General features: G+C 47.3%; 1 protein-coding gene and 48 non-coding genes across 52 annotated transcripts; all 49 read left to right on the top strand.

The window, feature by feature from the left end:
- The first annotated feature begins 99 nt into the window (after positions 1-99).
- On the top strand, positions 100-218 carry LOC114757946 (5S ribosomal RNA). The gene has a single exon (XR_003741724.1). It is a non-coding gene; the product is annotated as a 5S ribosomal RNA (ribosomal RNA).
- Positions 219-391: 173 nt separating this feature from the next.
- LOC114757894 (5S ribosomal RNA) lies at positions 392-510 on the top strand. Its single transcript, XR_003741676.1, has one exon. It is a non-coding gene; the product is annotated as a 5S ribosomal RNA (ribosomal RNA).
- Positions 511-683: 173 nt separating this feature from the next.
- On the top strand, positions 684-802 carry LOC114757944 (5S ribosomal RNA). Its single transcript, XR_003741723.1, has one exon. It is a non-coding gene; the product is annotated as a 5S ribosomal RNA (ribosomal RNA).
- A 173-nt stretch (positions 803-975) lies between these two features.
- Positions 976-1094, top strand: LOC114757943 (5S ribosomal RNA). Its single transcript, XR_003741722.1, has one exon. It is a non-coding gene; the product is annotated as a 5S ribosomal RNA (ribosomal RNA).
- A 173-nt stretch (positions 1095-1267) lies between these two features.
- LOC114757942 (5S ribosomal RNA) lies at positions 1268-1386 on the top strand. Its single transcript, XR_003741721.1, has one exon. It is a non-coding gene; the product is annotated as a 5S ribosomal RNA (ribosomal RNA).
- Positions 1387-1559: 173 nt separating this feature from the next.
- On the top strand, positions 1560-1678 carry LOC114757941 (5S ribosomal RNA). Its single transcript, XR_003741720.1, has one exon. It is a non-coding gene; the product is annotated as a 5S ribosomal RNA (ribosomal RNA).
- A 281-nt stretch (positions 1679-1959) lies between these two features.
- Positions 1960-2078, top strand: LOC114757940 (5S ribosomal RNA). The gene has a single exon (XR_003741719.1). It is a non-coding gene; the product is annotated as a 5S ribosomal RNA (ribosomal RNA).
- A 175-nt stretch (positions 2079-2253) lies between these two features.
- LOC114757938 (5S ribosomal RNA) lies at positions 2254-2372 on the top strand. Its single transcript, XR_003741717.1, has one exon. It is a non-coding gene; the product is annotated as a 5S ribosomal RNA (ribosomal RNA).
- A 171-nt stretch (positions 2373-2543) lies between these two features.
- Positions 2544-2662, top strand: LOC114757937 (5S ribosomal RNA). Its single transcript, XR_003741716.1, has one exon. It is a non-coding gene; the product is annotated as a 5S ribosomal RNA (ribosomal RNA).
- Positions 2663-2834: 172 nt separating this feature from the next.
- Positions 2835-2953, top strand: LOC114757936 (5S ribosomal RNA). The gene has a single exon (XR_003741715.1). It is a non-coding gene; the product is annotated as a 5S ribosomal RNA (ribosomal RNA).
- A 173-nt stretch (positions 2954-3126) lies between these two features.
- Positions 3127-3245, top strand: LOC114757935 (5S ribosomal RNA). Its single transcript, XR_003741714.1, has one exon. It is a non-coding gene; the product is annotated as a 5S ribosomal RNA (ribosomal RNA).
- Positions 3246-3418: 173 nt separating this feature from the next.
- LOC114757934 (5S ribosomal RNA) lies at positions 3419-3537 on the top strand. Its single transcript, XR_003741713.1, has one exon. It is a non-coding gene; the product is annotated as a 5S ribosomal RNA (ribosomal RNA).
- Positions 3538-3710: 173 nt separating this feature from the next.
- LOC114757933 (5S ribosomal RNA) lies at positions 3711-3829 on the top strand. Its single transcript, XR_003741712.1, has one exon. It is a non-coding gene; the product is annotated as a 5S ribosomal RNA (ribosomal RNA).
- Positions 3830-4001: 172 nt separating this feature from the next.
- On the top strand, positions 4002-4120 carry LOC114757932 (5S ribosomal RNA). The gene has a single exon (XR_003741711.1). It is a non-coding gene; the product is annotated as a 5S ribosomal RNA (ribosomal RNA).
- A 173-nt stretch (positions 4121-4293) lies between these two features.
- On the top strand, positions 4294-4412 carry LOC114757931 (5S ribosomal RNA). The gene has a single exon (XR_003741710.1). It is a non-coding gene; the product is annotated as a 5S ribosomal RNA (ribosomal RNA).
- A 173-nt stretch (positions 4413-4585) lies between these two features.
- LOC114757930 (5S ribosomal RNA) lies at positions 4586-4704 on the top strand. Its single transcript, XR_003741709.1, has one exon. It is a non-coding gene; the product is annotated as a 5S ribosomal RNA (ribosomal RNA).
- A 173-nt stretch (positions 4705-4877) lies between these two features.
- LOC114757928 (5S ribosomal RNA) lies at positions 4878-4996 on the top strand. The gene has a single exon (XR_003741708.1). It is a non-coding gene; the product is annotated as a 5S ribosomal RNA (ribosomal RNA).
- Positions 4997-5170: 174 nt separating this feature from the next.
- Positions 5171-5289, top strand: LOC114757926 (5S ribosomal RNA). Its single transcript, XR_003741706.1, has one exon. It is a non-coding gene; the product is annotated as a 5S ribosomal RNA (ribosomal RNA).
- Positions 5290-5463: 174 nt separating this feature from the next.
- LOC114757925 (5S ribosomal RNA) lies at positions 5464-5582 on the top strand. The gene has a single exon (XR_003741705.1). It is a non-coding gene; the product is annotated as a 5S ribosomal RNA (ribosomal RNA).
- Positions 5583-5755: 173 nt separating this feature from the next.
- Positions 5756-5874, top strand: LOC114757924 (5S ribosomal RNA). The gene has a single exon (XR_003741704.1). It is a non-coding gene; the product is annotated as a 5S ribosomal RNA (ribosomal RNA).
- Positions 5875-6048: 174 nt separating this feature from the next.
- On the top strand, positions 6049-6167 carry LOC114757923 (5S ribosomal RNA). The gene has a single exon (XR_003741703.1). It is a non-coding gene; the product is annotated as a 5S ribosomal RNA (ribosomal RNA).
- Positions 6168-6339: 172 nt separating this feature from the next.
- On the top strand, positions 6340-6458 carry LOC114757922 (5S ribosomal RNA). Its single transcript, XR_003741702.1, has one exon. It is a non-coding gene; the product is annotated as a 5S ribosomal RNA (ribosomal RNA).
- A 174-nt stretch (positions 6459-6632) lies between these two features.
- Positions 6633-6751, top strand: LOC114757921 (5S ribosomal RNA). The gene has a single exon (XR_003741701.1). It is a non-coding gene; the product is annotated as a 5S ribosomal RNA (ribosomal RNA).
- Positions 6752-6925: 174 nt separating this feature from the next.
- Positions 6926-7044, top strand: LOC114757920 (5S ribosomal RNA). The gene has a single exon (XR_003741700.1). It is a non-coding gene; the product is annotated as a 5S ribosomal RNA (ribosomal RNA).
- A 174-nt stretch (positions 7045-7218) lies between these two features.
- On the top strand, positions 7219-7336 carry LOC114757906 (5S ribosomal RNA). The gene has a single exon (XR_003741687.1). It is a non-coding gene; the product is annotated as a 5S ribosomal RNA (ribosomal RNA).
- Positions 7337-7509: 173 nt separating this feature from the next.
- Positions 7510-7628, top strand: LOC114757919 (5S ribosomal RNA). The gene has a single exon (XR_003741699.1). It is a non-coding gene; the product is annotated as a 5S ribosomal RNA (ribosomal RNA).
- A 172-nt stretch (positions 7629-7800) lies between these two features.
- Positions 7801-7919, top strand: LOC114757918 (5S ribosomal RNA). Its single transcript, XR_003741698.1, has one exon. It is a non-coding gene; the product is annotated as a 5S ribosomal RNA (ribosomal RNA).
- A 173-nt stretch (positions 7920-8092) lies between these two features.
- Positions 8093-8211, top strand: LOC114757917 (5S ribosomal RNA). The gene has a single exon (XR_003741697.1). It is a non-coding gene; the product is annotated as a 5S ribosomal RNA (ribosomal RNA).
- Positions 8212-8384: 173 nt separating this feature from the next.
- LOC114757915 (5S ribosomal RNA) lies at positions 8385-8503 on the top strand. The gene has a single exon (XR_003741695.1). It is a non-coding gene; the product is annotated as a 5S ribosomal RNA (ribosomal RNA).
- A 173-nt stretch (positions 8504-8676) lies between these two features.
- Positions 8677-8795, top strand: LOC114757914 (5S ribosomal RNA). The gene has a single exon (XR_003741694.1). It is a non-coding gene; the product is annotated as a 5S ribosomal RNA (ribosomal RNA).
- A 174-nt stretch (positions 8796-8969) lies between these two features.
- Positions 8970-9088, top strand: LOC114757912 (5S ribosomal RNA). The gene has a single exon (XR_003741693.1). It is a non-coding gene; the product is annotated as a 5S ribosomal RNA (ribosomal RNA).
- A 174-nt stretch (positions 9089-9262) lies between these two features.
- LOC114757908 (5S ribosomal RNA) lies at positions 9263-9381 on the top strand. Its single transcript, XR_003741689.1, has one exon. It is a non-coding gene; the product is annotated as a 5S ribosomal RNA (ribosomal RNA).
- Positions 9382-9554: 173 nt separating this feature from the next.
- On the top strand, positions 9555-9673 carry LOC114757896 (5S ribosomal RNA). Its single transcript, XR_003741678.1, has one exon. It is a non-coding gene; the product is annotated as a 5S ribosomal RNA (ribosomal RNA).
- Positions 9674-9847: 174 nt separating this feature from the next.
- On the top strand, positions 9848-9966 carry LOC114757893 (5S ribosomal RNA). The gene has a single exon (XR_003741675.1). It is a non-coding gene; the product is annotated as a 5S ribosomal RNA (ribosomal RNA).
- Positions 9967-10135: 169 nt separating this feature from the next.
- On the top strand, positions 10136-10254 carry LOC114757885 (5S ribosomal RNA). The gene has a single exon (XR_003741667.1). It is a non-coding gene; the product is annotated as a 5S ribosomal RNA (ribosomal RNA).
- Positions 10255-10407: 153 nt separating this feature from the next.
- LOC114757905 (5S ribosomal RNA) lies at positions 10408-10525 on the top strand. Its single transcript, XR_003741686.1, has one exon. It is a non-coding gene; the product is annotated as a 5S ribosomal RNA (ribosomal RNA).
- A 173-nt stretch (positions 10526-10698) lies between these two features.
- On the top strand, positions 10699-10817 carry LOC114757872 (5S ribosomal RNA). Its single transcript, XR_003741656.1, has one exon. It is a non-coding gene; the product is annotated as a 5S ribosomal RNA (ribosomal RNA).
- A 171-nt stretch (positions 10818-10988) lies between these two features.
- Positions 10989-11107, top strand: LOC114757860 (5S ribosomal RNA). Its single transcript, XR_003741645.1, has one exon. It is a non-coding gene; the product is annotated as a 5S ribosomal RNA (ribosomal RNA).
- Positions 11108-11280: 173 nt separating this feature from the next.
- On the top strand, positions 11281-11399 carry LOC114757849 (5S ribosomal RNA). Its single transcript, XR_003741634.1, has one exon. It is a non-coding gene; the product is annotated as a 5S ribosomal RNA (ribosomal RNA).
- Positions 11400-11574: 175 nt separating this feature from the next.
- On the top strand, positions 11575-11693 carry LOC114757837 (5S ribosomal RNA). Its single transcript, XR_003741623.1, has one exon. It is a non-coding gene; the product is annotated as a 5S ribosomal RNA (ribosomal RNA).
- A 173-nt stretch (positions 11694-11866) lies between these two features.
- Positions 11867-11985, top strand: LOC114757951 (5S ribosomal RNA). Its single transcript, XR_003741729.1, has one exon. It is a non-coding gene; the product is annotated as a 5S ribosomal RNA (ribosomal RNA).
- A 173-nt stretch (positions 11986-12158) lies between these two features.
- On the top strand, positions 12159-12277 carry LOC114757939 (5S ribosomal RNA). The gene has a single exon (XR_003741718.1). It is a non-coding gene; the product is annotated as a 5S ribosomal RNA (ribosomal RNA).
- A 173-nt stretch (positions 12278-12450) lies between these two features.
- On the top strand, positions 12451-12569 carry LOC114757927 (5S ribosomal RNA). The gene has a single exon (XR_003741707.1). It is a non-coding gene; the product is annotated as a 5S ribosomal RNA (ribosomal RNA).
- A 173-nt stretch (positions 12570-12742) lies between these two features.
- Positions 12743-12861, top strand: LOC114757916 (5S ribosomal RNA). The gene has a single exon (XR_003741696.1). It is a non-coding gene; the product is annotated as a 5S ribosomal RNA (ribosomal RNA).
- A 172-nt stretch (positions 12862-13033) lies between these two features.
- Positions 13034-13152, top strand: LOC114757830 (5S ribosomal RNA). The gene has a single exon (XR_003741617.1). It is a non-coding gene; the product is annotated as a 5S ribosomal RNA (ribosomal RNA).
- Positions 13153-13325: 173 nt separating this feature from the next.
- LOC114757904 (5S ribosomal RNA) lies at positions 13326-13444 on the top strand. The gene has a single exon (XR_003741685.1). It is a non-coding gene; the product is annotated as a 5S ribosomal RNA (ribosomal RNA).
- A 173-nt stretch (positions 13445-13617) lies between these two features.
- On the top strand, positions 13618-13736 carry LOC114757892 (5S ribosomal RNA). The gene has a single exon (XR_003741674.1). It is a non-coding gene; the product is annotated as a 5S ribosomal RNA (ribosomal RNA).
- A 173-nt stretch (positions 13737-13909) lies between these two features.
- LOC114757910 (5S ribosomal RNA) lies at positions 13910-14028 on the top strand. The gene has a single exon (XR_003741691.1). It is a non-coding gene; the product is annotated as a 5S ribosomal RNA (ribosomal RNA).
- Positions 14029-19709: 5681 nt separating this feature from the next.
- On the top strand, positions 19710-24017 carry LOC114757829 (putative pentatricopeptide repeat-containing protein At3g05240). 4 transcript variants are annotated; one of them, XM_028946934.1, is made up of 2 exons: positions 19710-20019; positions 21778-24017. In XM_028946934.1, the coding sequence occupies exon 2, from the start codon at positions 22276-22278 to the stop codon at positions 23971-23973; it is 1698 nt and encodes a 565-aa protein (XP_028802767.1). In that variant the 5' UTR covers positions 19710-20019; positions 21778-22275; the 3' UTR covers positions 23974-24017. The 4 variants fall into 4 exon arrangements, with proteins under 4 accessions (XP_028802767.1, XP_028802766.1, XP_028802765.1 ...); XM_028946933.1 differs by having other exon boundaries at positions 19710-20023; XM_028946932.1 differs by having other exon boundaries at positions 19710-20077.
- The last annotated feature ends 3440 nt before the right edge of the window (positions 24018-27457 follow it).

Below are 27457 nucleotides of genomic sequence, written 5' to 3'. Positions count from 1 at the left end.
GATGGGTGACCCCCTGGGAAGCCGTCCTGTCGCGCCCCTCTATTTTGCTTCCCGACTTTCGTGCGGCCTAATATAAGAAATGATTACGCCTCTCCTGTCGGGTGCGATCATACCAGCACTAATGCACCGGATCCCATCAGAACTCCGCAGTTAAGCGTGCTTGGGCGAGAGTAGTACTGGGATGGGTGACCTCCTGGGAAGTCCTCGTGTTGCACCCCTCGTTTTTGCGACCCAAAATCCGTCCGAGTCCCGGGCTCGCAGTTACGCGTGCCGCGGCGGGAGTAGTGCTGGGATGGGTGACCCCCTGGGAAGCCGTCCTGTCGCGCCCCTCTATTTTGCTTCCCGACTTTCGTGCGCGCCTAATGTAAGAAATGATTACGCCTCTCCTGTCGGGTGCGATCATACCAGCACTAATGCACCGGATCCCATCAGAACTCCGCATTTAAGCGTGCTTGGGCGAGAGTAGTACTGGGATGGGTGACCTCCTGGGAAGTCCTCGTGTTGCACCCCTCGTTTTTGCGACCCAAAATCCGTCCGAGTCCCGGGCTCGCAGTTACGCGTGCCGCGGCGGGAGTAGTGCTGGGATGGGTGACCCCCTGGGAAGCCGTCCTGTCGCGCCCCTCTATTTTGCTTCCCGACTTTCGTGCGCGCCTAATATAAGAAATGATTACGCCTCTCCTGTCGGGTGCGATCATACCAGCACTAATGCACCGGATCCCATCAGAACTCCGCAGTTAAGCGTGCTTGGGCGAGAGTAGTACTGGGATGGGTGACCTCCTGGGAAGTCCTCGTGTTGCACCCCTCGTTTTTGCGACCCAAAATCCGTCCGAGTCCCGGGCTCGCAGTTACGCGTGCCGCGGCAGGAGTAGTGCTGGGATGGGTGACCCCCTGGGAAGCCGTCCTGTCGCGCCCCTCTGTTTTGCTTCCCGACTTTCGTGCGCGCCTAATATAAGAAATGATTACGCCTCTCCTGTCGGGTGCGATCATACCAGCACTAATGCACCGGATCCCATCAGAACTCCGCAGTTAAGCGTGCTTGGGCGAGAGTAGTACTGGGATGGGTGACCTCCTGGGAAGTCCTCGTGTTGCACCCCTCGTTTTTGCGACCCAAAATCCGTCCGAGTCCCGGGCTCGCAGTTACGCGTGCCGCGGCGGGAGTAGTGCTGGGATGGGTGACCCCCTGGGAAGCCGTCCTGTCGCGCCCCTCTATTTTGCTTCCCGACTTTCGTGCGCGCCTAATATAAGAAATGATTACGCCTCTCCTGTCGGGTGCGATCATACCAGCACTAATGCACCGGATCCCATCAGAACTCCGCAGTTAAGCGTGCTTGGGCGAGAGTAGTACTGGGATGGGTGACCTCCTGGGAAGTCCTCGTGTTGCACCCCTCGTTTTTGCGACCCAAAATCCGTCCGAGTCCCGGGCTCGCAGTTACGCGTGCCGCGGCGGGAGTAGTGCTGGGATGGGTGACCCCCTGGGAAGCCGTCCTGTCGCGCCCCTCTATTTTGCTTCCCGACTTTCGTGCGCGCCTAATATAAGAAATGATTACGCCTCTCCTGTCGGGTGCGATCATACCAGCACTAATGCACCGGATCCCATCAGAACTCCGCAGTTAAGCGTGCTTGGGCGAGAGTAGTACTGGGATGGGTGACCTCCTGGGAAGTCCTCGTGTTGCACCCCTCGTTTTTGCGACCCAAAATCCGTCCGAGTCCCGGGCTCGCAGTTACGCGTGCCGGGCGGGAGTAGTGCTGGGATGGGTGACCCCCTGGGAAGCCGTCCTGTGCCCCCTCGTTTTTGCGACCCAAAATCCGTCCGAGTCCCGGGCTCGCAGTTACGCGTGCCGCGGCGGGAGTAGTGCTGGGATGGGTGACCCCCTGGGAAGCCGTCCTGTCGCGCCCCTCTATTTTGCATCCCGACTTTCGTGCGGGCCTAATATAAGAAATGATTACGCCTCTCCTGTCGGGTGCGATCATACCAGCACTAATGCACCGGATCCCATCAGAACTCCGCAGTTAAGCGTGCTTGGGCGAGAGTAGTACTGGGATGGGTGACCTCCTGGGAAGTCCTCGTGTTGCACCCCCCTCGTTTTTGCGACCCAAAATCCGTCCGAGTCCCGGGCTCGCAGCTAAGCGTGCCTTGGCGGGAGTAGTGCTGGGATGGGTGACCCCCTGGGAAGCCGTCCTGTCGCGCCCCTCTATTTTGCATCCCGACTTTCGTGCGGGCCTAATATAAGAAATGATTACGCCTCTCCTGTCGGGTGCGATCATACCAGCACTAATGCACCGGATCCCATCAGAACTCCGCAGTTAAGCGTGCTTGGGCGAGAGTAGTACTGGGATGGGTGACCTCCTGGGAAGTCCTCGTGTTGCACCCCTCGTTTTTTGCGACCCAAAATCCGTCCGAGTCCCGGGCTCGCAGCTACGCGTGCCTTGGCGGGAGTAGTGGGATGGGTGACCCCCTGGGAAGCCGTCCTGTCGCGCCCCTCTATTTTGCATCCCGACTTTCGTGCGGGCCTAATATAAGAAATGATTACGCCTCTCCTGTCGGGTGCGATCATACCAGCACTAATGCACCGGATCCCATCAGAACTCCGCAGTTAAGCGTGCTTGGGCGAGAGTAGTACTGGGATGGGTGACCTCCTGGGAAGTCCTCGTGTTGCACCCCTCGTTTTTGCGACCCAAAATCCGTCCGAGTCCCGGGCTCGCAGTTACGCGTGCCGCGGCGGGAGTAGTGCTGGGATGGGTGACCCCCTGGGAAGCCGTCCTGTCGCGCCCCCCTATTTTGCATCCCGACTTTCGTGCGGCCTAATATAAGAAATGATTACGCCTCTCCTGTCGGGTGCGATCATACCAGCACTAATGCACCGGATCCCATCAGAACTCCGCAGTTAAGCGTGCTTGGGCGAGAGTAGTACTGGGATGGGTGACCTCCTGGGAAGTCCTCGTGTTGCACCCCTCGTTTTTGCGACCCAAAATCCGTCCGAGTCCCGGGCTCGCAGTTACGCGTGCCGCGGCGGGAGTAGTGCTGGGATGGGTGACCCCCTGGGAAGCCGTCCTGTCGCGCCCCTCTATTTTGCATCCCGACTTTCGTGCGGGCCTAATATAAGAAATGATTACGCCTCTCCTGTCGGGTGCGATCATACCAGCACTAATGCACCGGATCCCATCAGAACTCCGCAGTTAAGCGTGCTTGGGCGAGAGTAGTACTGGGATGGGTGACCTCCTGGGAAGTCCTCGTGTTGCACCCCTCGTTTTTGCGACCCAAAATCCGTCCGAGTCCCGGGCTCGCAGTTACGCGTGCCGCGGCGGGAGTAGTGCTGGGATGGGTGACCCCCTGGGAAGCCGTCCTGTCGCGCCCCTCTATTTTGCATCCCGACTTTCGTGCGGGCCTAATATAAGAAATGATTACGCCTCTCCTGTCGGGTGCGATCATACCAGCACTAATGCACCGGATCCCATCAGAACTCCGCAGTTAAGCGTGCTTGGGCGAGAGTAGTACTGGGATGGGTGACCTCCTGGGAAGTCCTCGTGTTGCACCCCTCGTTTTTGCGACCCAAAATCCGTCCGAGTCCCGGGCTCGCAGTTACGCGTGCCGCGGCGGGAGTAGTGCTGGGATGGGTGACCCCCTGGGAAGCCGTCCTGTCGCGCCCCTCTATTTTGCATCCCGACTTTCGTGCGGGCCTAATATAAGAAATGATTACGCCTCTCCTGTCGGGTGCGATCATACCAGCACTAATGCACCGGATCCCATCAGAACTCCGCAGTTAAGCGTGCTTGGGCGAGAGTAGTACTGGGATGGGTGACCTCCTGGGAAGTCCTCGTGTTGCACCCCCTCGTTTTTGCGACCCAAAATCCGTCCGAGTCCCGGGCTCGCAGCTACGCGTGCCTTGGCGGGAGTAGTGCTGGGATGGGTGACCCCCTGGGAAGCCGTCCTGTCGCGCCCCTCTTTTGCATCCCGACTTTCGTGCGGGCCTAATATAAGAAATGATTACGCCTCTCCTGTCGGGTGCGATCATACCAGCACTAATGCACCGGATCCCATCAGAACTCCGCAGTTAAGCGTGCTTGGGCGAGAGTAGTACTGGGATGGGTGACCTCCTGGGAAGTCCTCGTGTTGCACCCCTCGTTTTTGCGACCCAAAATCCGTCCGAGTCCCGGGCTCGCAGCTACGCGTGCCTTGGCGGGAGTAGTGCTGGGATGGGTGACCCCCTGGGAAGCCGTCCTGTCGCGCCCCTCTATTTTGCATCCCGACTTTCGTGCGGGCCTAATATAAGAAATGATTACGCCTCTCCTGTCGGGTGCGATCATACCAGCACTAATGCACCGGATCCCATCAGAACTCCGCAGTTAAGCGTGCTTGGGCGAGAGTAGTACTGGGATGGGTGACCTCCTGGGAAGTCCTCGTGTTGCACCCCTCGTTTTTGCGACCCAAAATCCGTCCGAGTCCCGGGCTCGCAGTTACGCGTGCCGCGGCGGGAGTAGTGCTGGGATGGGTGACCCCCTGGGAAGCCGTCCTGTCGCGCCCCTCTATTTTGCATCCCGACTTTCGTGCGGGCCTAATATAAGAAATGATTACGCCTCTCCTGTCGGGTGCGATCATACCAGCACTAATGCACCGGATCCCATCAGAACTCCGCAGTTAAGCGTGCTTGGGCGAGAGTAGTACTGGGATGGGTGACCTCCTGGGAAGTCCTCGTGTTGCACCCCTCGTTTTTGCGACCCAAAATCCGTCCGAGTCCCGGGCTCGCAGCTACGCGTGCCTTGGCGGGAGTAGTGCTGGGATGGGTGACCCCCTGGGAAGCCGTCCTGTCGCGCCCCTCTATTTTGCATCCCGACTTTCGTGCGGGCCTAATATAAGAAATGATTACGCCTCTCCTGTCGGGTGCGATCATACCAGCACTAATGCACCGGATCCCATCAGAACTCCGCAGTTAAGCGTGCTTGGGCGAGAGTAGTACTGGGATGGGTGACCTCCTGGGAAGTCCTCGTGTTGCACCCCTCGTTTTTTGCGACCCAAAATCCGTCCGAGTCCCGGGCTCGCAGTTACGCGTGCCGCGGCGGGAGTAGTGCTGGGATGGGTGACCCCCTGGGAAGCCGTCCTGTCGCGCCCCTCTATTTTGCATCCCGACTTTCGTGCGGGCCTAATATAAGAAATGATTACGCCTCTCCTGTCGGGTGCGATCATACCAGCACTAATGCACCGGATCCCATCAGAACTCCGCAGTTAAGCGTGCTTGGGCGAGAGTAGTACTGGGATGGGTGACCTCCTGGGAAGTCCTCGTGTTGCACCCCTCGTTTTTTGCGACCCAAAATCCGTCCGAGTCCCGGGCTCGCAGCTACGCGTGCCGCGGCGGGAGTAGTGCTGGGATGGGTGACCCCCTGGGAAGCCGTCCTGTCGCGCCCCTCTATTTTGCATCCCGACTTTCGTGCGGGCCTAATATAAGAAATGATTACGCCTCTCCTGTCGGGTGCGATCATACCAGCACTAATGCACCGGATCCCATCAGAACTCCGCAGTTAAGCGTGCTTGGGCGAGAGTAGTACTGGGATGGGTGACCTCCTGGGAAGTCCTCGTGTTGCACCCCTCGTTTTTGCGACCCAAAATCCGTCCGAGTCCCGGGCTCGCAGCTACGCGTGCCTTGGCGGGAGTAGTGCTGGGATGGGTGACCCCCTGGGAAGCCGTCCTGTCGCGCCCCTCTATTTTGCATCCCGACTTTCGTGCGGGCCTAATATAAGAAATGATTACGCCTCTCCTGTCGGGTGCGATCATACCAGCACTAATGCACCGGATCCCATCAGAACTCCGCAGTTAAGCGTGCTTGGGCGAGAGTAGTACTGGGATGGGTGACCTCCTGGGAAGTCCTCGTGTTGCACCCCCTCGTTTTTGCGACCCAAAATCCGTCCGAGTCCCGGGCTCGCAGTTACGCGTGCCGCGGCGGGAGTAGTGCTGGGATGGGTGACCCCCTGGGAAGCCGTCCTGTCGCGCCCCTCTATTTTGCATCCCGACTTTCGTGCGGGCCTAATATAAGAAATGATTACGCCTCTCCTGTCGGGTGCGATCATACCAGCACTAATGCACCGGATCCCATCAGAACTCCGCAGTTAAGCGTGCTTGGGCGAGAGTAGTACTGGGATGGGTGACCTCCTGGGAAGTCCTCGTGTTGCACCCCCTCGTTTTTGCGACCCAAAATCCGTCCGAGTCCCGGGCTCGCAGTTACGCGTGCGGGCGGGAGTAGTGCTGGGATGGGTGACCCCCTGGGAAGCCGTCCTGTCGCGCCCCTCTATTTTGCATCCCGACTTTCGTGCGGGCCTAATATAAGAAATGATTACGCCTCTCCTGTCGGGTGCGATCATACCAGCACTAATGCACCGGATCCCATCAGAACTCCGCAGTTAAGCGTGCTTGGGCGAGAGTAGTACTGGGATGGGTGACCTCCTGGGAAGTCCTCGTGTTGCACCCCTCGTTTTTTGCGACCCAAAATCCGTCCGAGTCCCGGGCTCGCAGTTACGCGTGCCGCGGCGGGAGTAGGGCTGGGATGGGTGACCCCCTGGGAAGCCGTCCTGTCGCGCCCCTCTATTTTGCTTCCCGACTTTCGTGCGCGCCTAATATAAGAAATGATTACGCCTCTCCTGTCGGGTGCGATCATACCAGCACTAATGCACCGGATCCCATCAGAACTCCGCAGTTAAGCGTGCTTGGGCGAGAGTAGTACTGGGATGGGTGACCTCCTGGGAAGTCCTCGTGTTGCACCCCTCGTTTTTGCGACCCAAAATCCGTCCGAGTCCCGGGCTCGCAGTTACGCGTGCCGCGGCAGGAGTAGTGCTGGGATGGGTGACCCCCTGGGAAGCCGTCCTGTCGCGCCCCTCTATTTTGCTTCCCGACTTTCGTGCGGCGCCTAATATAAGAAATGATTACGCCTCTCCTGTCGGGTGCGATCATACCAGCACTAATGCACCGGATCCCATCAGAACTCCGCAGTTAAGCGTGCTTGGGCGAGAGTAGTACTGGGATGGGTGACCTCCTGGGAAGTCCTCGTGTTGCACCCCTCGTTTTTTGCGACCCAAAATCCGTCCGAGTCCCGGGCTCGCAGTTAAGCGTGCCGCGGCGGGAGTAGTGCTGGGATGGGTGACCCCCTGGGAAGCCGTCCTGTCGCGCCCCTCTATTTTGCATCCCGACTTTCGTGCGGGCCTAATATAAGAAATGATTACGCCTCTCCTGTCGGGTGCGATCATACCAGCACTAATGCACCGGATCCCATCAGAACTCCGCATTAAGCGTGCTTGGGCGAGAGTAGTACTGGGATGGGTGACCTCCTGGGAAGTCCTCGTGTTGCACCCCTCGTTTTTGCGACCCAAAATCCGTCCGAGTCCCGGGCTCGCAGTTACGCGTGCCGCGGCGGGAGTAGTGCTGGGATGGGTGACCCCCTGGGAAGCCGTCCTGTCGCGCCCCTCTATTTTGCATCCCGACTTTCGTGCGGGCCTAATATAAGAAATGATTACGCCTCTCCTGTCGGGTGCGATCATACCAGCACTAATGCACCGGATCCCATCAGAACTCCGCAGTTAAGCGTGCTTGGGCGAGAGTAGTACTGGGATGGGTGACCTCCTGGGAAGTCCTCGTGTTGCACCCCTCGTTTTTGCGACCCAAAATCCGTCCGAGTCCCGGGCTCGCAGTTACGCGTGCCGCGGCGGGAGTAGCTGGGATGGGTGACCCCCTGGGAAGCCGTCCTGTCGCGCCCCTCTATTTTGCATTCCCGACTTTCGTGCGGGCCTAATATAAGAAATGATTACGCCTCTCCTGTCGGGTGCGATCATACCAGCACTAATGCACCGGATCCCATCAGAACTCCGCAGTTAAGCGTGCTTGGGCGAGAGTAGTACTGGGATGGGTGACCTCCTGGGAAGTCCTCGTGTTGCACCCCTCGTTTTTGCGACCCAAAATCCGTCCGAGTCCCGGGCTCGCAGCTACGCGTGCCGCGGCGGGAGTAGTGCTGGGATGGGTGACCCCCTGGGAAGCCGTCCTGTCGCGCCCCTCTATTTTGCATCCCGACTTTCGTGCGGGCCTAATATAAGAAATGATTACGCCTCTCCTGTCGGGTGCGATCATACCAGCACTAATGCACCGGATCCCATCAGAACTCCGCAGTTAAGCGTGCTTGGGCGAGAGTAGTACTGGGATGGGTGACCTCCTGGGAAGTCCTCGTGTTGCACCCCTCGTTTTTGCGACCCAAAATCCGTCCGAGTCCCGGGCTCGCAGCTAAGCGTGCCTTGGCGGGAGTAGTGCTGGGATGGGTGACCCCCTGGGAAGCCGTCCTGTCGCGCCCCTCTATTTTGCATCCCGACTTTCGTGCGGGCCTAATATAAGAAATGATTACGCCTCTCCTGTCGGGTGCGATCATACCAGCACTAATGCACCGGATCCCATCAGAACTCCGCAGTTAAGCGTGCTTGGGCGAGAGTAGTACTGGGATGGGTGACCTCCTGGGAAGTCCTCGTGTTGCACCCCTCGTTTTTGCGACCCAAAATCCGTCCGAGTCCCGGGCTCGCAGTTACGCGTGCCGCGGCGGGAGTAGTGCTGGGATGGGTGACCCCCTGGGAAGCCGTCCTGTCGCGCCCCTCTATTTTGCATCCCGACTTTCGTGCGCGCCTAATATAAGAAATGATTACGCCTCTCCTGTCGGGTGCGATCATACCAGCACTAATGCACCGGATCCCATCAGAACTCCGCAGTTAAGCGTGCTTGGGCGAGAGTAGTACTGGGATGGGTGACCTCCTGGGAAGTCCTCGTGTTGCACCCCTCGTTTTTTGCGACCCAAAATCCGTCCGAGTCCCGGGCTCGCAGTTACGCGTGCCGCGGCGGGAGTAGTGCTGGGATGGGTGACCCCCTGGGAAGCCGTCCTGTCGCGCCCCTCTATTTTGCTTCCCGACTTTCGTGCGCGCCTAATATAAGAAATGATTACGCCTCTCCTGTCGGGTGCGATCATACCAGCACTAATGCACCGGATCCCATCAGAACTCCGCAGTTAAGCGTGCTTGGGCGAGAGTAGTACTGGGATGGGTGACCTCCTGGGAAGTCCTCGTGTTGCACCCCTCGTTTTTTGCGACCCAAAATCCGTCCGAGTCCCGGGCTCGCAGTTACGCGTGCCGCGGCGGGAGTAGTGCTGGGATGGGTGACCCCCTGGGAAGCCGTCCTGTCGCGCCCCTCTATTTTGCATCCCGACTTTCGTGCGGGCCTAATATAAGAAATGATTACGCCTCTCCTGTCGGGTGCGATCATACCAGCACTAATGCACCGGATCCCATCAGAACTCCGCAGTTAAGCGTGCTTGGGCGAGAGTAGTACTGGGATGGGTGACCTCCTGGGAAGTCCTCGTGTTGCACCCCTCGTTTTTGCGACCCAAAATCCGTCCGAGTCCCGGGCTCGCAGTTACGCGTGCCTTGGCGGGAGTAGGGCTGGGATGGGTGACCCCCTGGGAAGCCGTCCTGTCGCGCCCCTCTATTTTGCATCCCGACTTTCGTGCGGGCCTAATATAAGAAATGATTACGCCTCTCCTGTCGGGTGCGATCATACCAGCACTAATGCACCGGATCCCATCAGAACTCCGCAGTTAAGCGTGCTTGGGCGAGAGTAGTACTGGGATGGGTGACCTCCTGGGAAGTCCTCGTGTTGCACCCCTCGTTTTTTGCGACCCAAAATCCGTCCGAGTCCCGGGCTCGCAGCTACGCGTGCCTTGGCGGGAGTAGTGCTGGGATGGGTGACCCCCTGGGAAGCCGTCCTGTCGCGCCCCTCTATTTTGCATCCCGACTTTCGTGCGCGCCTAATATAAGAAATGATTACGCCTCTCCTGTCGGGTGCGATCATACCAGCACTAATGCACCGGATCCCATCAGAACTCCGCATTTAAGCGTGCTTGGGCGAGAGTAGTACTGGGATGGGTGACCTCCTGGGAAGTCCTCGTGTTGCACCCCTCGTTTTTGCGACCCAAAATCCGTCCGAGTCCCGGGCTCGCAGCTAGCGTGCCGGCGGGAGTAGTGTGGGATGGGTGACCCCCTGGGAAGCCGTCCTGTCGCGCCCCTCTATTTTGCATCCCGACTTTCGTGCGGGCCTAATATAAGAAATGATTACGCCTCTCCTGTCGGGTGCGATCATACCAGCACTAATGCACCGGATCCCATCAGAACTCCGCAGTTAAGCGTGCTTGGGCGAGAGTAGTACTGGGATGGGTGACCTCCTGGGAAGTCCTCGTGTTGCACCCCTCGTTTTTGCGACCCAAAATCCGTCCGAGTCCCGGGCTCGCAGCTAAGCGTGCCTTGGCGGGAGTAGTGCTGGGATGGGTGACCCCCTTTTGCTATTTTGCATCCCGACTTTCGTGCGGGCCTAATATAAGAAATGATTACGGCTCTCCTGTCGGGTGCGATCATACCAGCACTATGCACCGGATCCCATCAGAACTCCGCAGTTAAGCGTGCTTGGGCGAGAGTAGTACTGGGATGGGTGACCTCCTGGGAAGTCCTCGTGTTGCACCCCTCGTTTTTGCGACCCAAAATCCGTCCGAGTCCCGGGCTCGCAGTTACGCGTGCCTTGGCGGGAGTACCGCCGGGATGGGTGACCCCCTGGGAAGCCGTCCTGTCGCGCCCCTCTATTTTGCATCCCGACTTTCGTGCGGGCCTAATATAAGAAATGATTACGCCTCTCCTGTCGGGTGCGATCATACCAGCACTAATGCACCGGATCCCATCAGAACTCCGCAGTTAAGCGTGCTTGGGCGAGAGTAGTACTGGGATGGGTGACCTCCTGGGAAGTCCTCGTGTTGCACCCCTCGTTTTTGCGACCCAAAATCCGTCCGAGTCCCGGGCTCGCAGTTACGCGTGCCGGCGGGAGTAGTGCTGGGAATGGGTGACCCCCTGGGAAGCCGTCCGTCGCGCCCCTCTATTTTGCATCCCGACTTTCGTGCGGGCCTAATATAAGAAATGATTACGCCTCTCCTGTCGGGTGCGATCATACCAGCACTAATGCACCGGATCCCATCAGAACTCCGCAGTTAAGCGTGCTTGGGCGAGAGTAGTACTGGGATGGGTGACCTCCTGGGAAGTCCTCGTGTTGCACCCCTCGTTTTTGCGACCCAAAATCCGTCCGAGTCCCGGGCTCGCAGCTACGCGTGCCGCCTTGGCGGGAGTACCTGGGATGGGTGACCCCCTGGGAAGCCGTCCCGTCGCGCCCCTCATTTTGCATCCCGACTTTCGTGCGGGCCTAATATAAGAAATGATTACGCCTCTCCTGTCGGGTGCGATCATACCAGCACTAATGCACCGGATCCCATCAGAACTCCGCAGTTAAGCGTGCTTGGGCGAGAGTAGTACTGGGATGGGTGACCTCCTGGGAAGTCCTCGTGTTGCACCCCTCGTTTTTTGCGACCCAAAATCCGTCCGAGTCCCGGGCTCGCAGCTACGCGTGCCTTGGCGGGAGTACCTGCCGGGATGGGTGACCCCCTGGGAAGCCGTCCCGTCGCGCCCCTCAATTTTGCATCCCGACTTTCGTGCGGGCCTAATATAAGAAATGATTACGCCTCTCCTGTCGGGTGCGATCATACCAGCACTAATGCACCGGATCCCATCAGAACTCCGCAGTTAAGCGTGCTTGGGCGAGAGTAGTACTGGGATGGGTGACCTCCTGGGAAGTCCTCGTGTTGCACCCCTCGTTTTTGCGACCCAAAATCCGTCCGAGTCCCGGGCTCGCAGCTACGCGTGCCTTGGCGGGAGTACCGCCGGGATGGGTGACCCCCTGGGAAGCCGTCCCGTCGCGCCCCTCCATTTTGCATCCCGACTTTCGTGCGGGCCTAATATAAGAAATGATTACGCCTCTCCTGTCGGGTGCGATCATACCAGCACTAATGCACCGGATCCCATCAGAACTCCGCAGTTAAGCGTGCTTGGGCGAGAGTAGTACTGGGATGGGTGACCTCCTGGGAAGTCCTCGTGTTGCACCCCTCGTTTTTGCGACCCAAAATCCGTCCGAGTCCCGGGCTCGCAGTTACGCGTGCCTTGGCGGGAGTACCGCCGGGATGGGTGACCCCCTGGGAAGCCGTCCCGTCGCGCCCCTCTATTTTGCATCCCGACTTTCGTGCGGGCCTAATATAAGAAATGATTACGCCTCTCCTGTCGGGTGCGATCATACCAGCACTAATGCACCGGATCCCATCAGAACTCCGCAGTTAAGCGTGCTTGGGCGAGAGTAGTACTGGGATGGGTGACCTCCTGGGAAGTCCTCGTGTTGCACCCCTCGTTTTTGCGACCCAAAATCCGTCCGAGTCCCGGGCTCGCAGTTACGCGTGCCTTGGCGGGAGTACCGCCGGGATGGGTGACCCCCTGGGAAGCCGTCCTGTCGCGCCCCTCTATTTTGCATCCCGACTTTCGTGCGGGCCTAATATAAGAAATGATTACGCCTCTCCTGTCGGGTGCGATCATACCAGCACTAATGCACCGGATCCCATCAGAACTCCGCAGTTAAGCGTGCTTGGGCGAGAGTAGTACTGGGATGGGTGACCTCCTGGGAAGTCCTCGTGTTGCACCCCTCGTTTTTGCGACCCAAAATCCGTCCGAGTCCCGGGCTCGCAGCTAAGCGTGCCTTGGCGGGAGTACCGCCGGGATGGGTGACCCCCTGGGAAGCCGTCCCGTCGCGCCCCTCCATTTTGCATCCCGACTTTCGTGCGGGCCTAATATAAGAAATGATTACGCCTCTCCTGTCGGGTGCGATCATACCAGCACTAATGCACCGGATCCCATCAGAACTCCGCAGTTAAGCGTGCTTGGGCGAGAGTAGTACTGGGATGGGTGACCTCCTGGGAAGTCCTCGTGTTGCACCCCTCGTTTTGCGACCCAAAATCCGTCCGAGTCCCGGGCTCGCAGTTACGCGTGCCGCCGCTGGAGTAGGGCCGGGATGGGTGACCCCCTGGGAAGCCGTCCCGTCGCGCCCCTCCATTTTGCATCCCGACTTTCGTGCGGGCCTAATATAAGAAATGATTACGCCTCTCCTGTCGGGTGCGATCATACCAGCACTAATGCACCGGATCCCATCAGAACTCCGCAGTTAAGCGTGCTTGGGCGAGAGTAGTACTGGGATGGGTGACCTCCTGGGAAGTCCTCGTGTTGCACCCCTCGTCTTTGCGACCCAAAATCCGTCTGAGTCCCGGGCTCACAGTTACGCGTGCCGCCGCTGGAGTAGGGCCGGGATGGGTGACCCCCTGGGAAGCCGTCCTGTCGCGCCCCTCTATTTTGCATCCCGACTTTCGTGCGGGCCTAATATAAGAAATGATTACGCCTCTCCTGTCGGGTGCGATCATACCAGCACTATTGCACCGGATCCCATCAGAACTCCGCAGTTAAGCGTGCTTGGGCGAGAGTAGTGCTGGGATGGGTGACCTCCTGGGAAGTCCTCGTGTTGCACCCCTCGTTTTTGCGACCCAAAATCCGTCCGAGTCCCGGGCTCGCAGCTAAGCGTGCCTTGGCGGGAGTACCGCCGGGATGGGTGACCCCCTGGGAAGCCGTCCTGTCGCGCCCCTCTATTTTGCATCCCGACTTTCGTGCGGGCCTAATATAAGAAATGATTACGCCTCTCCTGTCGGGTGCGATCATACCAGCACTAATGCACCGGATCCCATCAGAACTCCGCAGTTAAGCGTGCTTGGGCGAGAGTAGTACTGGGATGGGTGACCTCCTGGGAAGTCCTCATGTTGCACCCCTCGTTTTTGCGACCCAAAATCCGTCCGAGTCCCGGGCTCGCAGCTACGCGTGCCTTGGCGGGAGTACCGCCGGGATGGGTGACCCCCTGGGAAGCCGTCCTGTCGCGCCCCTCTATTTTGCATCCCGACTTTCGTGCGGGCCTAATATAAGAAATGATTACGCCTCTCTTGTCGGGTGCGATCATACCAGCACTAATGCACCGGATCCCATCAGAACTCCGCAGTTAAGCGTGCTTGGGCGAGAGTAGTACTGGGATGGGTGACCTCCTGGGAAGTCCTTGGAGGGGATTGAATGACGACGCGCAGCGGAAAAACAACTCGAAATTTTAAGACTTTCAACCCCTTGCCCGGATCTACCGATCGCGTTTAAGTTAGGTAGTAAGAAGCATTACCTTCGGTGTTCTATTTCCTGGTGACTCGATGATTCGGCCGTTCAGGATGCTTCTGCTCGCCTCCTTTGTCGTTCGAAGTCGACAACTCCGGTCGGCTTCCTCTACCGGTATCCACACGAGTAGCCCTCAACCTCGAACGGCGTGCTAGCGCCTATGTCCGTCTAGGGTTTTTCGAAATCCGTCCTCTCTCCTCTCTTAGGCTGTCTCTTATCTGTCAGTTCTCTCACTCTTAAACCCTAGCTCCTCATATCAAATATATAGGATGCTATATAGGTTTAATTAATAATATTTAATTTCGAAATTAACTCTAAATTAATTCTGAAATTAATACAATATCAAATATTGCCTAATCAGATAAGAGAACAATTAAATAAATATGGTTTAAATTAAATCCGTCTCACAGATTTAATTCACTTATTTATTTAATAAAGAGATGACGGAATTTATATATTTAATTTATCCTTATAAATTAATATCTCTTATATTATATATATATATATACGAATTTATATATATATATATACACGTCCACCCTATTTATTCATTGAATCTGGACATATCTTAGATTCAATGAATCTGGACATCATAACTCGTGTTGGGCTATTTTGTGTGCGACCCTGTAGGCCCATATGAAGTTGGCAGTGGGCCATTAACTATAATGACTCACAAGTCGTAAGCGGTCTCTAGTAAGACATCACGACTACCCAAAACATATGAGGATCATTGAACGATGCAACCTTTCATACAACCATATCACGTCCCTTTTGTCACACGACATTTTGGTCATGGATGAGGCATGGAGAACGTCATCCTCCTATTCATGACCGTTACTTTCTCGATCCCTGAGTAGTCTGAGTATAGAAACGGAACTACCTTTCCATTATAGTATGGCTATACATTTCTCAGACTCACTCATCGAGGGGCCCAGTAATGTCTCTCTACGAATGTGAGGGACAAATTCCATCTTGACCATTCACATTCCTCCGCATGAAAAACCACTAAGCCTGAACATAGTCTTTATGATCACTCGGTCAAAAGTGACTTTTGACTAGGTCAAAGCTAAGCGTTTCTCATGTAGGAATCCATGATGATCTCAGGTCAAAGGGCATAGTGACGTGGTTTGTACATGAGAGAAGCTTATGACTTAACCCATGCAGCTCTCTCATAGCGGGTCGGTCCAACACCTTGTACTCTTACATGTGCCTATGACTTTAACTTATATCTCTATATATCTTTAAAGTCATACTGGTCTTATTTCATCTTTGCTCCCACATAGATGACCGACCAGGGACATTTAGGATAAACCATGAGTTATCCAAGGATAGTCATCACAGTAAACATGCAAATAATATGATAACTTAATTAATAAATTCATAAATTAACAATGTTCAAAACAGAATGATTGGCCCCTAAGGCACAATTTCCAACAACCAGACCAATTTGTTGGGTTCTAGTGAAGTTTCCTTGGATCTGCTACCCACTTTTTACCAAAGAGGTAAAAGTTCTTAGTGATTTGACCTTTTCTTGTGAGGTGTCGGGATCATTATTATTATTATTATTATAGTGAGAATTTTGATTGAATATAATTCCCTTTTTGGGGCTTATTGTGTTGACATACTAGAAAAGTTTATTGAATCATCATTGTTCCTTGATATAGCTACGAAATTGCACTAACAAGAAAACAAAACAAATGCATGGTTGTCAAAACGTTGGTCACCAGGTTTTGATTAGATTTTAATGATATTGAATATTCAATTTTAGAATCTAGTTGCGGAAAGTTTAGAAACGCACACGTGCATGTGATTATGATTAACCCCAACGTTTTATATACATATATGTGCATGTGTGTGCGAGAATGGTATATGTTTTGACAATACTAATTCAAAGCATTTGCGTTTTTAGTAGATAATAATATATGTTTTGTCTTTTGTTTTCTTCTTGTGGGCGCAATGTTTATAGAGATACTGAAACTACAAATATGATTTGGTGAGGTAGAATAACGAGATGGGCATTATGCTAATGGTATATATTACTATGATTGCACTTAGTGGATTATGCTAATGGTATATATTACTATTATTCGTTGCAACATGTGTATGTGCTTGTGTGGTTTTGGATTGTTCTATAGATGAGCAACCATAATAAAGAAGGAATGATCAAGGATCTTGAGGAAGAAATGTTGGATTTTGAGTCTGAAGTTAAAAGGTTCACAAATTTTGAAGTGGCAACTAAAGGTCCTGATTTCAAGTTCAATTTCAAGTTCAACTTCAACCATGTGCTACAAGATTGGGAATGGTGTAGGCGAATGTGTATTGTACAACTTGTTTGTTATATTGTACATACACTATACTTGTTGGAAGAGATATTAACACTAGTTGATAGGTATAGTAATGTTGAAAGAGAAAGCATTAGGAGAGCATTCATGAAACAATTAGAAGAAACAGAAAAATGTCGTGATGTTATTCGCATGGGACCACAAGCATTTATGCAGTTATGTGCTAAACTTCGAAATACTGGTAGAGTTAAAGATTCTAAAAATGTTACTGTGGAGGAGCAGGTGGCAAAATTTCTTCACACATTAGCACACAATGTAAAAAGTAGAACGATGGCTTTTTATTTTAATCGGTCTAGAGAAACTATTAGTCGTCATTTTCATAATGTATTACAAGTTATTGTTTCTCTTGAGGCCGAATTTCTTGTGCAACCTTCTGGCTCAGAGGTTTCTCCAGAAATCCTTAATAATGAACGATTCTACCCATATTTTAAGGTATGTTTTTATATCTGTGCATACTTTTGTAATTGGACAATATATATGTTATGTGTAACCAAAATTTGTAATAGGATTGCATTGGAGCAATAGATGGAACTCATGCTCGGGCAAAAGTACCTAAAAAAGAAGCTGCTCGTTTTCGAGGACATAAAGATTATCCGACTCAAAATGTTTTTGCTGCATGTTCGTTTGACATGAAATTCACATATGTGTTAGTTGGTTGGGAAGGAACTGCCTCAGATTCAAGAATTCTTAAAAATGCTTTATCAAGAGAAGATAAAATTATAATTCCCCAGGGTTAGTATGGAACTATAAATAATTATTTCATTTTTTATGAATATTTATTTGTGCTTATGGATTACTTTATATTGTTTAGGAAAATTTTATCTTGGGGATGTTGGCTTCCCACTCAAGCATGGTGTTATAACACCTTACAGAGGAGTTCGTTATCACTTGAAGGAATATTCAACAAGAGCACCACAAAATGCAACAGAAATTTTCAACCATCGACATGCTTCCTTGCAAAATGTGATAGAAAGAACATTTGGTGTTTTGAAAAAAAAATTCCCATAATTGGCAGTGGCACAGAGCCACATTTTTCAATTGAGACAATGGTTGATATTATGATAACTTGTTGCATATTACACAATTTTTTAATGGGTGTGGACCCTGATGAGGCCTTAATATCAGAGGTTGATCGTGAACTGTCACGCAATCCCAATATGGATGATCAATTTGCAGCCAATCAAGAGGAGGACTATAGACAATGATCAATTTTAGAGATAACATAACAGCTCATATATGGCATGATTACTTAGCCTATATGTCACATTGATTATGATTTGAACTATTTAATTAAGTTGTATGGTTGTGAAATTGTTATTGCTTTGTATTGTTTGAAAGTATTTGTTTCCTTGTATTAGTTTATATACTATTTCTAATTAAAAGTGTGTGTTTCTTTGTATTGGTTTACATACTATTTTTAATTGAAAGTATATGTTTCTTGGTTTTAGTTTGCATGCACTATTTATTTAAGTTGTATGGCTATAATTTTGTCAATAAATTATTGAACAATGACACAAAAGAAGAAGGAATCAATGAAGGACAATTTGCGCTGGACTTCTGAGATGGACGAATGTTTTATTGATGCCTTATTGGAAGAGACGATGAAAGGGAATCGTCCAAATGGAACATTTTCAACATATGCATATGATAATATGGTGCAAACTCTTACAAACAACTTTGGTACTCACATTACAAAGCAACATTTGAAAAATAGGAAGAAGACTTTATCGCAACGATTTGCAGAGCTTTATGATTTATTTCATGGATTGAGTCGGTTTTCATGGAGTCCTATCACAAAATTGTTTGAAGCTGATAATCAAGTTTGGCATGATTTGATTGAGGTGAGTAATTTGTAGAATTTTAAGACCATGTATGATAGGTTGATTTACATAGTTTACTTATGTTTGCAGAGAAAGCCAAATGCAAGAAAGTGGAAGAATGCACCTATGCTACATTATGATAAGTTATATGAATTGTTTAGTGCGGACAAGACAACAAGACAACAGGAAAATACTCCAAAAGTGGCAAGGAAAGGGTTGCACAATGGAACTCTAATGTCGGGGGAACTAATGTTGAAAGTGAATGTAATTTTCAATATGAGTCACCAAATTCACAAGCTAACTTAGACGATAGCCCATCAAATGGGACATCTGTGGGAACTACATTAGTTAGGGGGCAAAAGCGTAAGGCTTCAATGATTGAATCCATTGAAGAAAGGTGTGAAAAAATGACTGCAGGAATAAAAGAATTGGTCGATGTCATGCGTGATGGCAATGTAGTTGCTGAGAGACAGGCTCAACTTGCAGAGAAGCAGGCTCAAGTTGCTGAGTGGCAAGCTCAAATTGCTGAGAAACAAGCTCAAATTGCTTAAAAGGGTCTTTCAATACTTGAAAAGAGCAGGCCTCGTCATTATAGCGAGGGGGAAGTATGGGCTGCAATTGAGGAAATTGGAATACCTGAAGAGCAGAAATTAGAATGTTACTTCTTCTTGTGTAATGAAGAAAGACACAAGCTAAATTTTTTTGGAGTTCCACCTCATTTACGGTTGTAGACATTGCTCAGGTTGATGACTGATGCTAGGAATCATTGAAGAAAGCATGAATATGGTGTTGGACTTTTTTTGTTCATAGATTTTTTGTGATATGGTGACATGTTGGCCTCTTTTGTTTAGGAAATATATATCTTTTGTCATGATGTTTCTAATGTATAGTGACATATTGGCCATTTTTTGTTTAGGCAACATAGACCTTTTATCATGATGCTCATGATGTAAATGGCATGTCCACCTTTTTATTTATAATATTCCATGATCATGATGTAAGACATTTTATTCTATAAATATCAAGATTAATTTTAGTCATATTATTAGTGACATTTTTCATGATATCAATTTCTCATGTTATTATGATCTTTAATTTTATTTGATTTTTATCATTTTATTAAAATATTACATGATGTGTAAGTTATTTATTTCCTTTTATTTTAATGAAGTTCAAAAAATATTTCCTTTTTATTTTTACATAGAAAAATAATGTTTTTGCTAAATTATTTAGTTTCCTTGCCAATTAATTATAATAAGGGTATTTTAATCATTATGATATTTATACATTTTCTTTCCTCTCTGTTTTCTCTCACTCATCCAAACAGGAAGAGTGATAATATTTTCTTTTCAGTTTTCTCTTCTTTTTATTTTCTTTCCTCTCAACTTTTCTTCTCATATCCAAGCGGGGGGTTAATTCACCTTCCCTCCCCCTCCTTTTTATTAGACCCAACAAAGCCTAAACAAAGTAAAACCTCGCCCACCCTGGCTCCTCTCAAACCAGACAGGCTCTAACACTTTGCCCAATCGGTTCATGCCTCACGCCCAGTCGACCACATCCTCTCGATCTCGCCTTACCATCTCGCGTTTCGCCTCGGCTGCCCCTGCGTCTGCGACGGTCGACTTGAGCAGCAGCTTCATCATCGTCAAGGAGGCCGTGCTACTCCTTCTCCATCTCGCCATCTTCTTGTCAGCGTCGACCAGCGAACCCTGAGTCCGCCGTGTCCCTCGCCTCGCGTGAGTCCGTCCAGACCCTATACGTCACGCAGCGACCACCTTTCCCCTCGCTTTGCCAGTGCGTTGATTGTTAGTATTTTTAGACTTTGTGTTATATTTGTTTACACACACATATATATTTCTGATGTAAATGTTGGAATGACCAGTACCTTTTTGTGTTCGTTTGCTTCTCTTGCTTTAACAATCAGTTGCATGATTTTTCTGATGTAAATCGTTTCTGGTGTTGGTTGCTGTTCATTCATTGTCCTTCTTGTTTATTCACTTCACTCGTGCGCTTGTCTTGTAGTTCAAATCTGTGATGTTGGGCAAATTTGATACACCCAATACTTTGCGTGCTAGCCATTTTCATCGTGGCTTTATTTTTTGCTGATTCTATACGTTGAATCGTGCTTGTCATGACCGTTCATTGTAGAAATTCGATCCTTTTGAATTTCGATGATACTAGTTTGATCAAGTGAAAGAAGTTTGATACTTTTGATGAGTTTTTTTGGGGAAAAAAAAAAAATTAGGAGAGCGTGCTACTCCATCGTAGTTCCTAAGCGCTATAGCCATAAGTCATGATTAAAAATTGCCAAGTGAAGTTAATGTTTTGTACAATAAAATCAGAATTATATGGGTGTGTATTTTTCTGTAATTTAAAGTTGGAATTTTAATTTTGAAGAGATGTTATGTAAGTATAGATATTGGGAATATTAGGTTCAGTTGTGGTTTTACTAATTCAATGAGCCATAAGGGATTATTAATAATTGGGCGAACTAAGTCTATAAAGCCTTAAGGCTAGAATGTTAGGAATAGTTAGTCAATCTTAGTATGTTACGTCTTATAGCTATCTACATATAGTGAACAGAGTACCCCATTGTTACGTTGTTGATTGTTAATCAATGAATATTTAGTGTGAATTTCCTTTCTCTCCCGTCTCTTATTCTATCTCCCTTCTCCCTTCTTCCCCTACCTCCCTTCTGATTCTTAAGAGTTCTACAATACTACATCCAGAGAATTTATCTTTTTATACATTGAGAGGATCCTAACTTGTAACTTTTTGTGATTTTTATTAGCATCATGTCTTCCAGTTAGTTTTTGTCTATTACACTGTTGATGGAACTTTTGGATGTTGTTGATGGATGTTTTAGATGTTCTTGGATGTTTTGGATGTCGATGCATGTTTAGATATGATGATGTTGTGTTTATAACCTAATTTTATTCATATTTATGCCTTTTATTAATAATTTCATTGTTTTATTTTCATTAGTTTGATAAAATATGAGAAATATAAAAAATTGCATTAGACACTTAAACAGGCCGAAAGCCCACAGGTTGGCCTTGAGCCTGTCAGCTCAAGGGCTGGGCCTAGCAAAATGAGACATTTCGGCCCGTGATGGGCCCGGCTTGCAGGTTCAGGCCGACCCGTATTCCCAGTACTAGTCAATAGTATATTCTTCGTTTGAAATTGATGGATTTTTTATTAATTTGGATAGTTTATAATTATATCATTAACTTCTACTCTATGAATGCTGGGTTTGCCTAGAAATGATGAGCTTTGTAATGAGTAACTTTTTGGAAAGAAAATCTGTAAATATATGTCCTAGGACTTCTCTGTATTATCGCATCAAGTATAAAATTACTTGATATATGTAATTTTGGACGTACTTCAAAATTTCCATGATTTCTGGTTCTTGTTTTTATTTCAGATTATTGCATATTCCCTAAATTTTTAATTCTTATAATGAAGGAAATAACTGAACTGTTGGGTGCCTACAGGTGATTATATTAAAAGAATGATTCGTCTGTCCCAGTAGCAATTGAAGAAGTCATCTGCCATTACATGCAGATTCTATGACCGTATGTGAAATTGTGTTGTTACACTGGCAGGAGATGAAGCACTTTCTTGTTCTAAGGATTTGGTTGGGTGACTTAAGAGTTTATTGCAATGATGAGCCTTTTTTGGGTGATTGTATGCTGAGCATTGTGAGGTCATAACTCAGAACTTGGTTTATCTATTAGGAAGCTTAAAAAAAAATTACTTTAGATTTCCATATTATTGAGGATAGGAAGACTATTTGTAAGCTTGATAGGGATTGCATGAGTGAGCGAGGAAGATGCCAGAAATCGAGCTGTTATAATTAAGTTTCCACTGTTGTATTTTAGTTTATTTTGGAGGGGACTGCAAAGGTATACTATTTTCTGGTCTTTCTAAATGTTGTCCAGAAACAGAACATTGGGGGCCCAGATGTAGGATTGGGACAAGTTAAAAACTTGATGATGAGGCCCCAAAAATTTGTTCTTTCTCTGTTACCAAAATGCAAAAATATGTGTCAGTTGAACCAGTTGCATGGGATGATGGTCACAACATCAATGATCAAAAGTATTATCCCCATAAGCAAGCTGATTGACTTCTGTGTAGATTCGAAGTCTGGGGACATGGATTATGCAAGCTTATTGTTTCGCCATGTTGATGTCCCCAGTGTTTACATTTGGAACTCCATGATAAGAGGTTATGCTAATAGTTCCAATCCAAGAGAGTCTATACTTCTTTACAGACAGATGATACAAAATGGATATCCACCTGATCATTTTACTTTCCCTTTTGTACTCAAAGCAAGTTCAGCAATTGCTGATCAAGATTTTGGAAAATGCATTCATAACTGCATGGTGAAGTCTGGGTTTGAAGAAGAAGCCTATGCAACAACATGTTTACTCCATATGTACGTGTCATGTGCAGATATAAAATCAGGGTTGAAAGTGTTTGATGCTATTCCCAAGTCAAATGTTGTTGCTTGGACTTGTTTGATTGGTGGTTATGTTAATAATAATATGGCTGGTACGGCTATAGATGTGTTTAAAGAGATGGATCATTGGAGAGTAGAGCCTAATGAAATCACCATGGTGAATGTTTTGATTGCTTGTGCTCGTAGTAGAGACATAGATACTGGGCAGCATGTCCATGATCGGATCCGTAAATCTGGCCATGATCCCTTTATGTTGATGTCTAATAGTAATATAATTCTTGCAACTGCCATGCTCGAAATGTATGCCAAGTGTGGTAGCTTGAGGATTGCAAGGGATTTGTTCAATAAAATGCCTCACAAAAATATTGTTGCTTGGAACACTATGATCAGTGCCTACAATCAGTATGAGAGGTACGGGGAGGCATTAAAACTCTTCTTTGATTTGTGGAATGCTGGCTTTTGTCTTGATAAGGCTACCTTTCTTAGTGTCTTGAGTGTTTGTGCACATCTTTGTGCACTATCATTGGGACAAACTGTTCATGCATGTTTGTTGAAATGCAACATGGCAACGGACGCTGCCATTGCTACTGCACTTCTAAACATGTATGCGAAGAGCGGAGAATTATCAAGTGCAAAGAAGATTTTTAATAGGTTGCAAAAGAAAGATGTGGTGGTGTGGACTAGCATGATTAATGGATTAGCACTGCATGGTTATGGAAATGAAGCGTTAAGCATCTTCCAAAGAATGCTAGAGGATAGTACATTAGTCCCTGACCATATCACTTATGTTGGAGTTTTATTTGCATGTAGCCATATGGGATTGATTGAAGAGGCTCAAACACATTTTAATTCAATGACAAAGGTTTATGGCATATTGCCTGAAAGAGAGCATTATGGTTGTATGGTTGATCTTTTGAGTCGAGCAGGGCATTTCGGAGAGGTACAAAGGTTAATTGAGACAATGTCAATAAAACCAAATATTCCCATATGGGGCTCCCTCTTAAATGGCTGCTGCATGCATGGAAACATCGTTGTTGCTAATCAAGTGAAAGGACACCTGAGAGAGCTTGAACCAGGTAAAAGTGGAGTTCATATTCTTTTATCTAATATTTATTCTATGGCCGGTAGATTGGAGGAGGTACATTTGACTAGAAAATTGATGAAGCATAAAAAGATTACCAAGACTGTTGGCCATAGCTCAGTTGAAGTAAAGCTACTAACTTCATGACCATCTGAAGATTAGTTTAATCTATATAATGCTTTCAGCTCTTAGTTTTAGTTCAGAAGAGCGAAATCTGTATTCTAATTTTTGTCATGGTGTTAGAATTTGAGTTGACCTTCTACGTATATGTTTGGTGGGATAGCATTAGGAAGTCTTAAAAGTCAGTCATAACCAAAAAAAAAAAAAAATTCGGTTAAAAAACAAAAGAGATGTTCGTTATCTCTACGAGGACATGACTTTTTACCCAAAAACTACTTTGAAGTTGAAACGCTGTTCCCCCCCACCCCTTTTCTTCTGATTTAAGTTGTAAACAGTCTGAAAACTGAGGTATATAGATACCATTCAAATAAAGTTTACATCAAACCGACTTTTTGAATGAAAGTATATTCCATCAATTTTAGTTTACAAAGATCAGTTAGAATAAAAATAACTTTTACTAATATTAATTCAAACAAGCCTAGACTAAAATGAGATGCGACTTCATGACAGTAATGATTTGGCTATTAACCTTATAATGTCTGTTAACCTTATCAGAATAGTTGTTGATGTTGATAATTAGCGATGAGGCGTCTAGTTTTATTTTAAAATTAAAAAGACAGCATATTAATTAATAAAAGTAATATAATTTCTGATTCTTAATATAAGAATTGGAAAAACTGATATATGATCTGATAATTCATGTAAGTATTTTAAAGAGATCATGTAAGATATGTTATAATTAAGTAATTTAGTAACTTTATTAATCTTTTTAGATCAGTTAATTAGGTCTTATATTAAGAACTGGAGGTAGTATTAAAGTATAGAGCAAACATAACTATAAGAAATAATGAAAAAGAGGCTGATGTATGAAACCTCAAGAGGAGGTGCAAACAGCGGTGAAAGAGAAAAATTGTCGCAAAGATAAAATGTCTTGTCAAACTATACTCAAGTTGTGACGAGCCAACCAACGATCTTGTGAGAACTTCCTTTCAACATAGATAATATCTAGGGGTCCATGATTCATAAAAACACCAGAGTTAGTGATCCATGTGAGAGCGGCTCTTAAGTGGTGGAAATAAAATTGGCCTGCAATTCTTCCAAGCCATATGAAGTGCTGCAAGGGAGTTCCATTGTAACAGATTAGACCCATCCAACATTAAGGGAAGGCGATATCCTATGTCTATGTAACTTTTTGATATTGGTTCTCACAAGCAAAATCTAGATTAGAATGATTCTGATACTAGCGATTTCTTTTGTTACCACAAGTGGATAAACAATTTTCCTTTCATGTAATGGTAAATTCCTTTTCTTCTGGATTATGTTGATTAGAATCATGATATCGTGTAATAACTACTCATGTCCATCTCAGTATAACCGGGTCAAAATTCATTTTAGCCAATTGGAGAAGCAATGGAATCCATGTCACCGGAGGTTAATTAAAAAGATCCACGATGAAGAGACTGTAAACAAGGACATGTTATAAAGAGATTATCTATCGTTTCTTCCTCATCACATCTAAAAGAACAAAACCAAGGATTTAATTGGGTTAAAGTTTTTTAATTAGGGTTTTGATGATTTTGGATTTGGGGGAAGTTTAATTGAACATTTTGAACTTAAATGAGCTATATGGACTAGATTAAGGATTTAATTGGTTTGGTTTTGAAGTTTTGAGAAGATTCAACCTAGGGTTTAATGATACATGGGGATTTATGATGAAAATGGTAATGTGATGGTTTGATTTGAAGTTTAATGATTGGGTTACCTTATTATATGTGTTAGATTTAAGGATTAATTGGTTTATGTTGTTCGTTAAGCTTGAATTTCACAAAAGAGTATTTTTGAGTTGAATCTCAAGTTATGAAATTGACTTGATATAAGTGGTAATTAGCACAAGGAAAGCGAGCCGGCCCTAAAGGCCCACTTTTTTAAAAGTCATTTTACAAAGTTGTCCTTCATGGCTGAAGCTGGCCTGCAAGCTCTTAGGCCTGTTTAAAAAAGTTTTTATATTTGTTTTTGTTTCGATATGAATAATAGTAAAATAATAAACCTTATAAAATTCATACTTCAAGCCATTAATATTAGTTTAAAAAAAATGCTAAACTATTGTCCAAATCTTCTAAATTAAAAAAAATCAATCCATTGTCCTCAACATTAGTAAACTATTGTCCAAAATTAAATAAATCATAGGGAAAATTACTGTGGAGTCCTACATAAAACATTTTACTACTAAAAGGTCCCATGAAATGGCAAAACAAATCTGAAGTCCCTAGGGACCTAAGTGTGAATAATTTTAAACAATCAATTATGAATTTGCCTTAATGACTAAAGGAAAAAAATTCACCCATTTGTTTGAATCCCACCCTTCTCCTTTAGCCCTCATCTCCTACTTCGTCGACATCTTGCAACATGACCTCTCCACTATTCTTACCAAGAGTCGCGGTCGTCTTGGTCCTCTCATGACAATTAAGGTCTTCCTCAAGAAGCTGTTCTCAAGGCCATTTCAGGTTTTTTATTTTATTGTTTTGCTTGCAATTATTTAATTCATCAGATAGCAATTGATGTCCTGTTTCTGATCAAAATGGATGAAAATAACAGGTTTTTACTGTCATAATTCCTGTAATGTGATAGTTAAATGTCTTGTTAATGGGTATATTAAACGTTGTTAATGTCACTGTATGACTTGTCATTAACAAGTGATTGTGACAGGTTGATTTGAAGGATGACAACTTCAAGTGGAAAGTATTTGTTCTGTTACCTCCATATAGGGGGACAATTTATTAATGGTGTAGAAGGTGAAATGAAATATGTTGGCAGTGGTGTAGAACAAGAATGATAAAGGCGTAGGGGAAGTTAACAAAAAAGGAGAAAGAACAATATGGTGAAAAGGCTAAAGAAATTAGAGTCCCACCAAAAGGGAAGAATCATATTGTTCCCTTCCACATATGGTGTGCTCCGGAATAATTTATGGAAGTTTGCAAGCACTTAAAGAAAAGTGAAGATAAGATGAAAAGGTTGAAAAGAATTAGTTTTGATAAATTATCAATTAATGCCTGCTGATTACTTGTCATTCACTATTGTCAAGATTTTTAATGTCTGCTGATTACTTGTCATTCACTATTGTCAAACTTGTGCCTTTTTTTGGTTTCTTTTTTGCAGAGAATTGTTTCTACCAAATTCTTTGTAGAGTGAAGCCAGCACTATTTGACAAAAACAACAAAATTAACAAGGAAGTCATATGGGCAAAAGTACATGTGCAATCTAACACGTGAGTATGGTGATGATAGCTACACAATGCCTAAGTACTTCGCTCAAAAAATCCATGACGTGAAGGTTGGATGCTTGTGGTGGCTTGTAACTCATCAGAACAACTTACATGGTGATCAAGTACTGTTTTTGCTAAAAGGAAACTCCCAAAACAGGAGGAAGGAATAAACGACCAGCATATATTGTATTTAGTTTTTTTTATCTGACAGCAGACGATAGCTGAATATAAAGTACACATTTAGTTTTT

This window comes from Neltuma alba, unplaced genomic scaffold (assembly GCF_004799145.2).
Source record: "Neltuma alba isolate B1F8T4 unplaced genomic scaffold, ASM479914v2 tig00010656_pilon, whole genome shotgun sequence".
Lineage (NCBI taxonomy): Eukaryota > Viridiplantae > Streptophyta > Magnoliopsida > Fabales > Fabaceae > Neltuma > Neltuma alba.
The sequence above is the reverse complement of the archived record's forward strand: the minus strand, read 5'-3'. Positions and strand labels throughout refer to the sequence as shown.

What these genes read in the sequence shown, in the direction of transcription:
- LOC114757829 (XM_028946934.1), top strand. Translation starts at nt 22,276, where the DNA reads ATGATGAGGCCCCAAAAATTTGTTCTTTCTCTGTTACCAAAATGCAAA.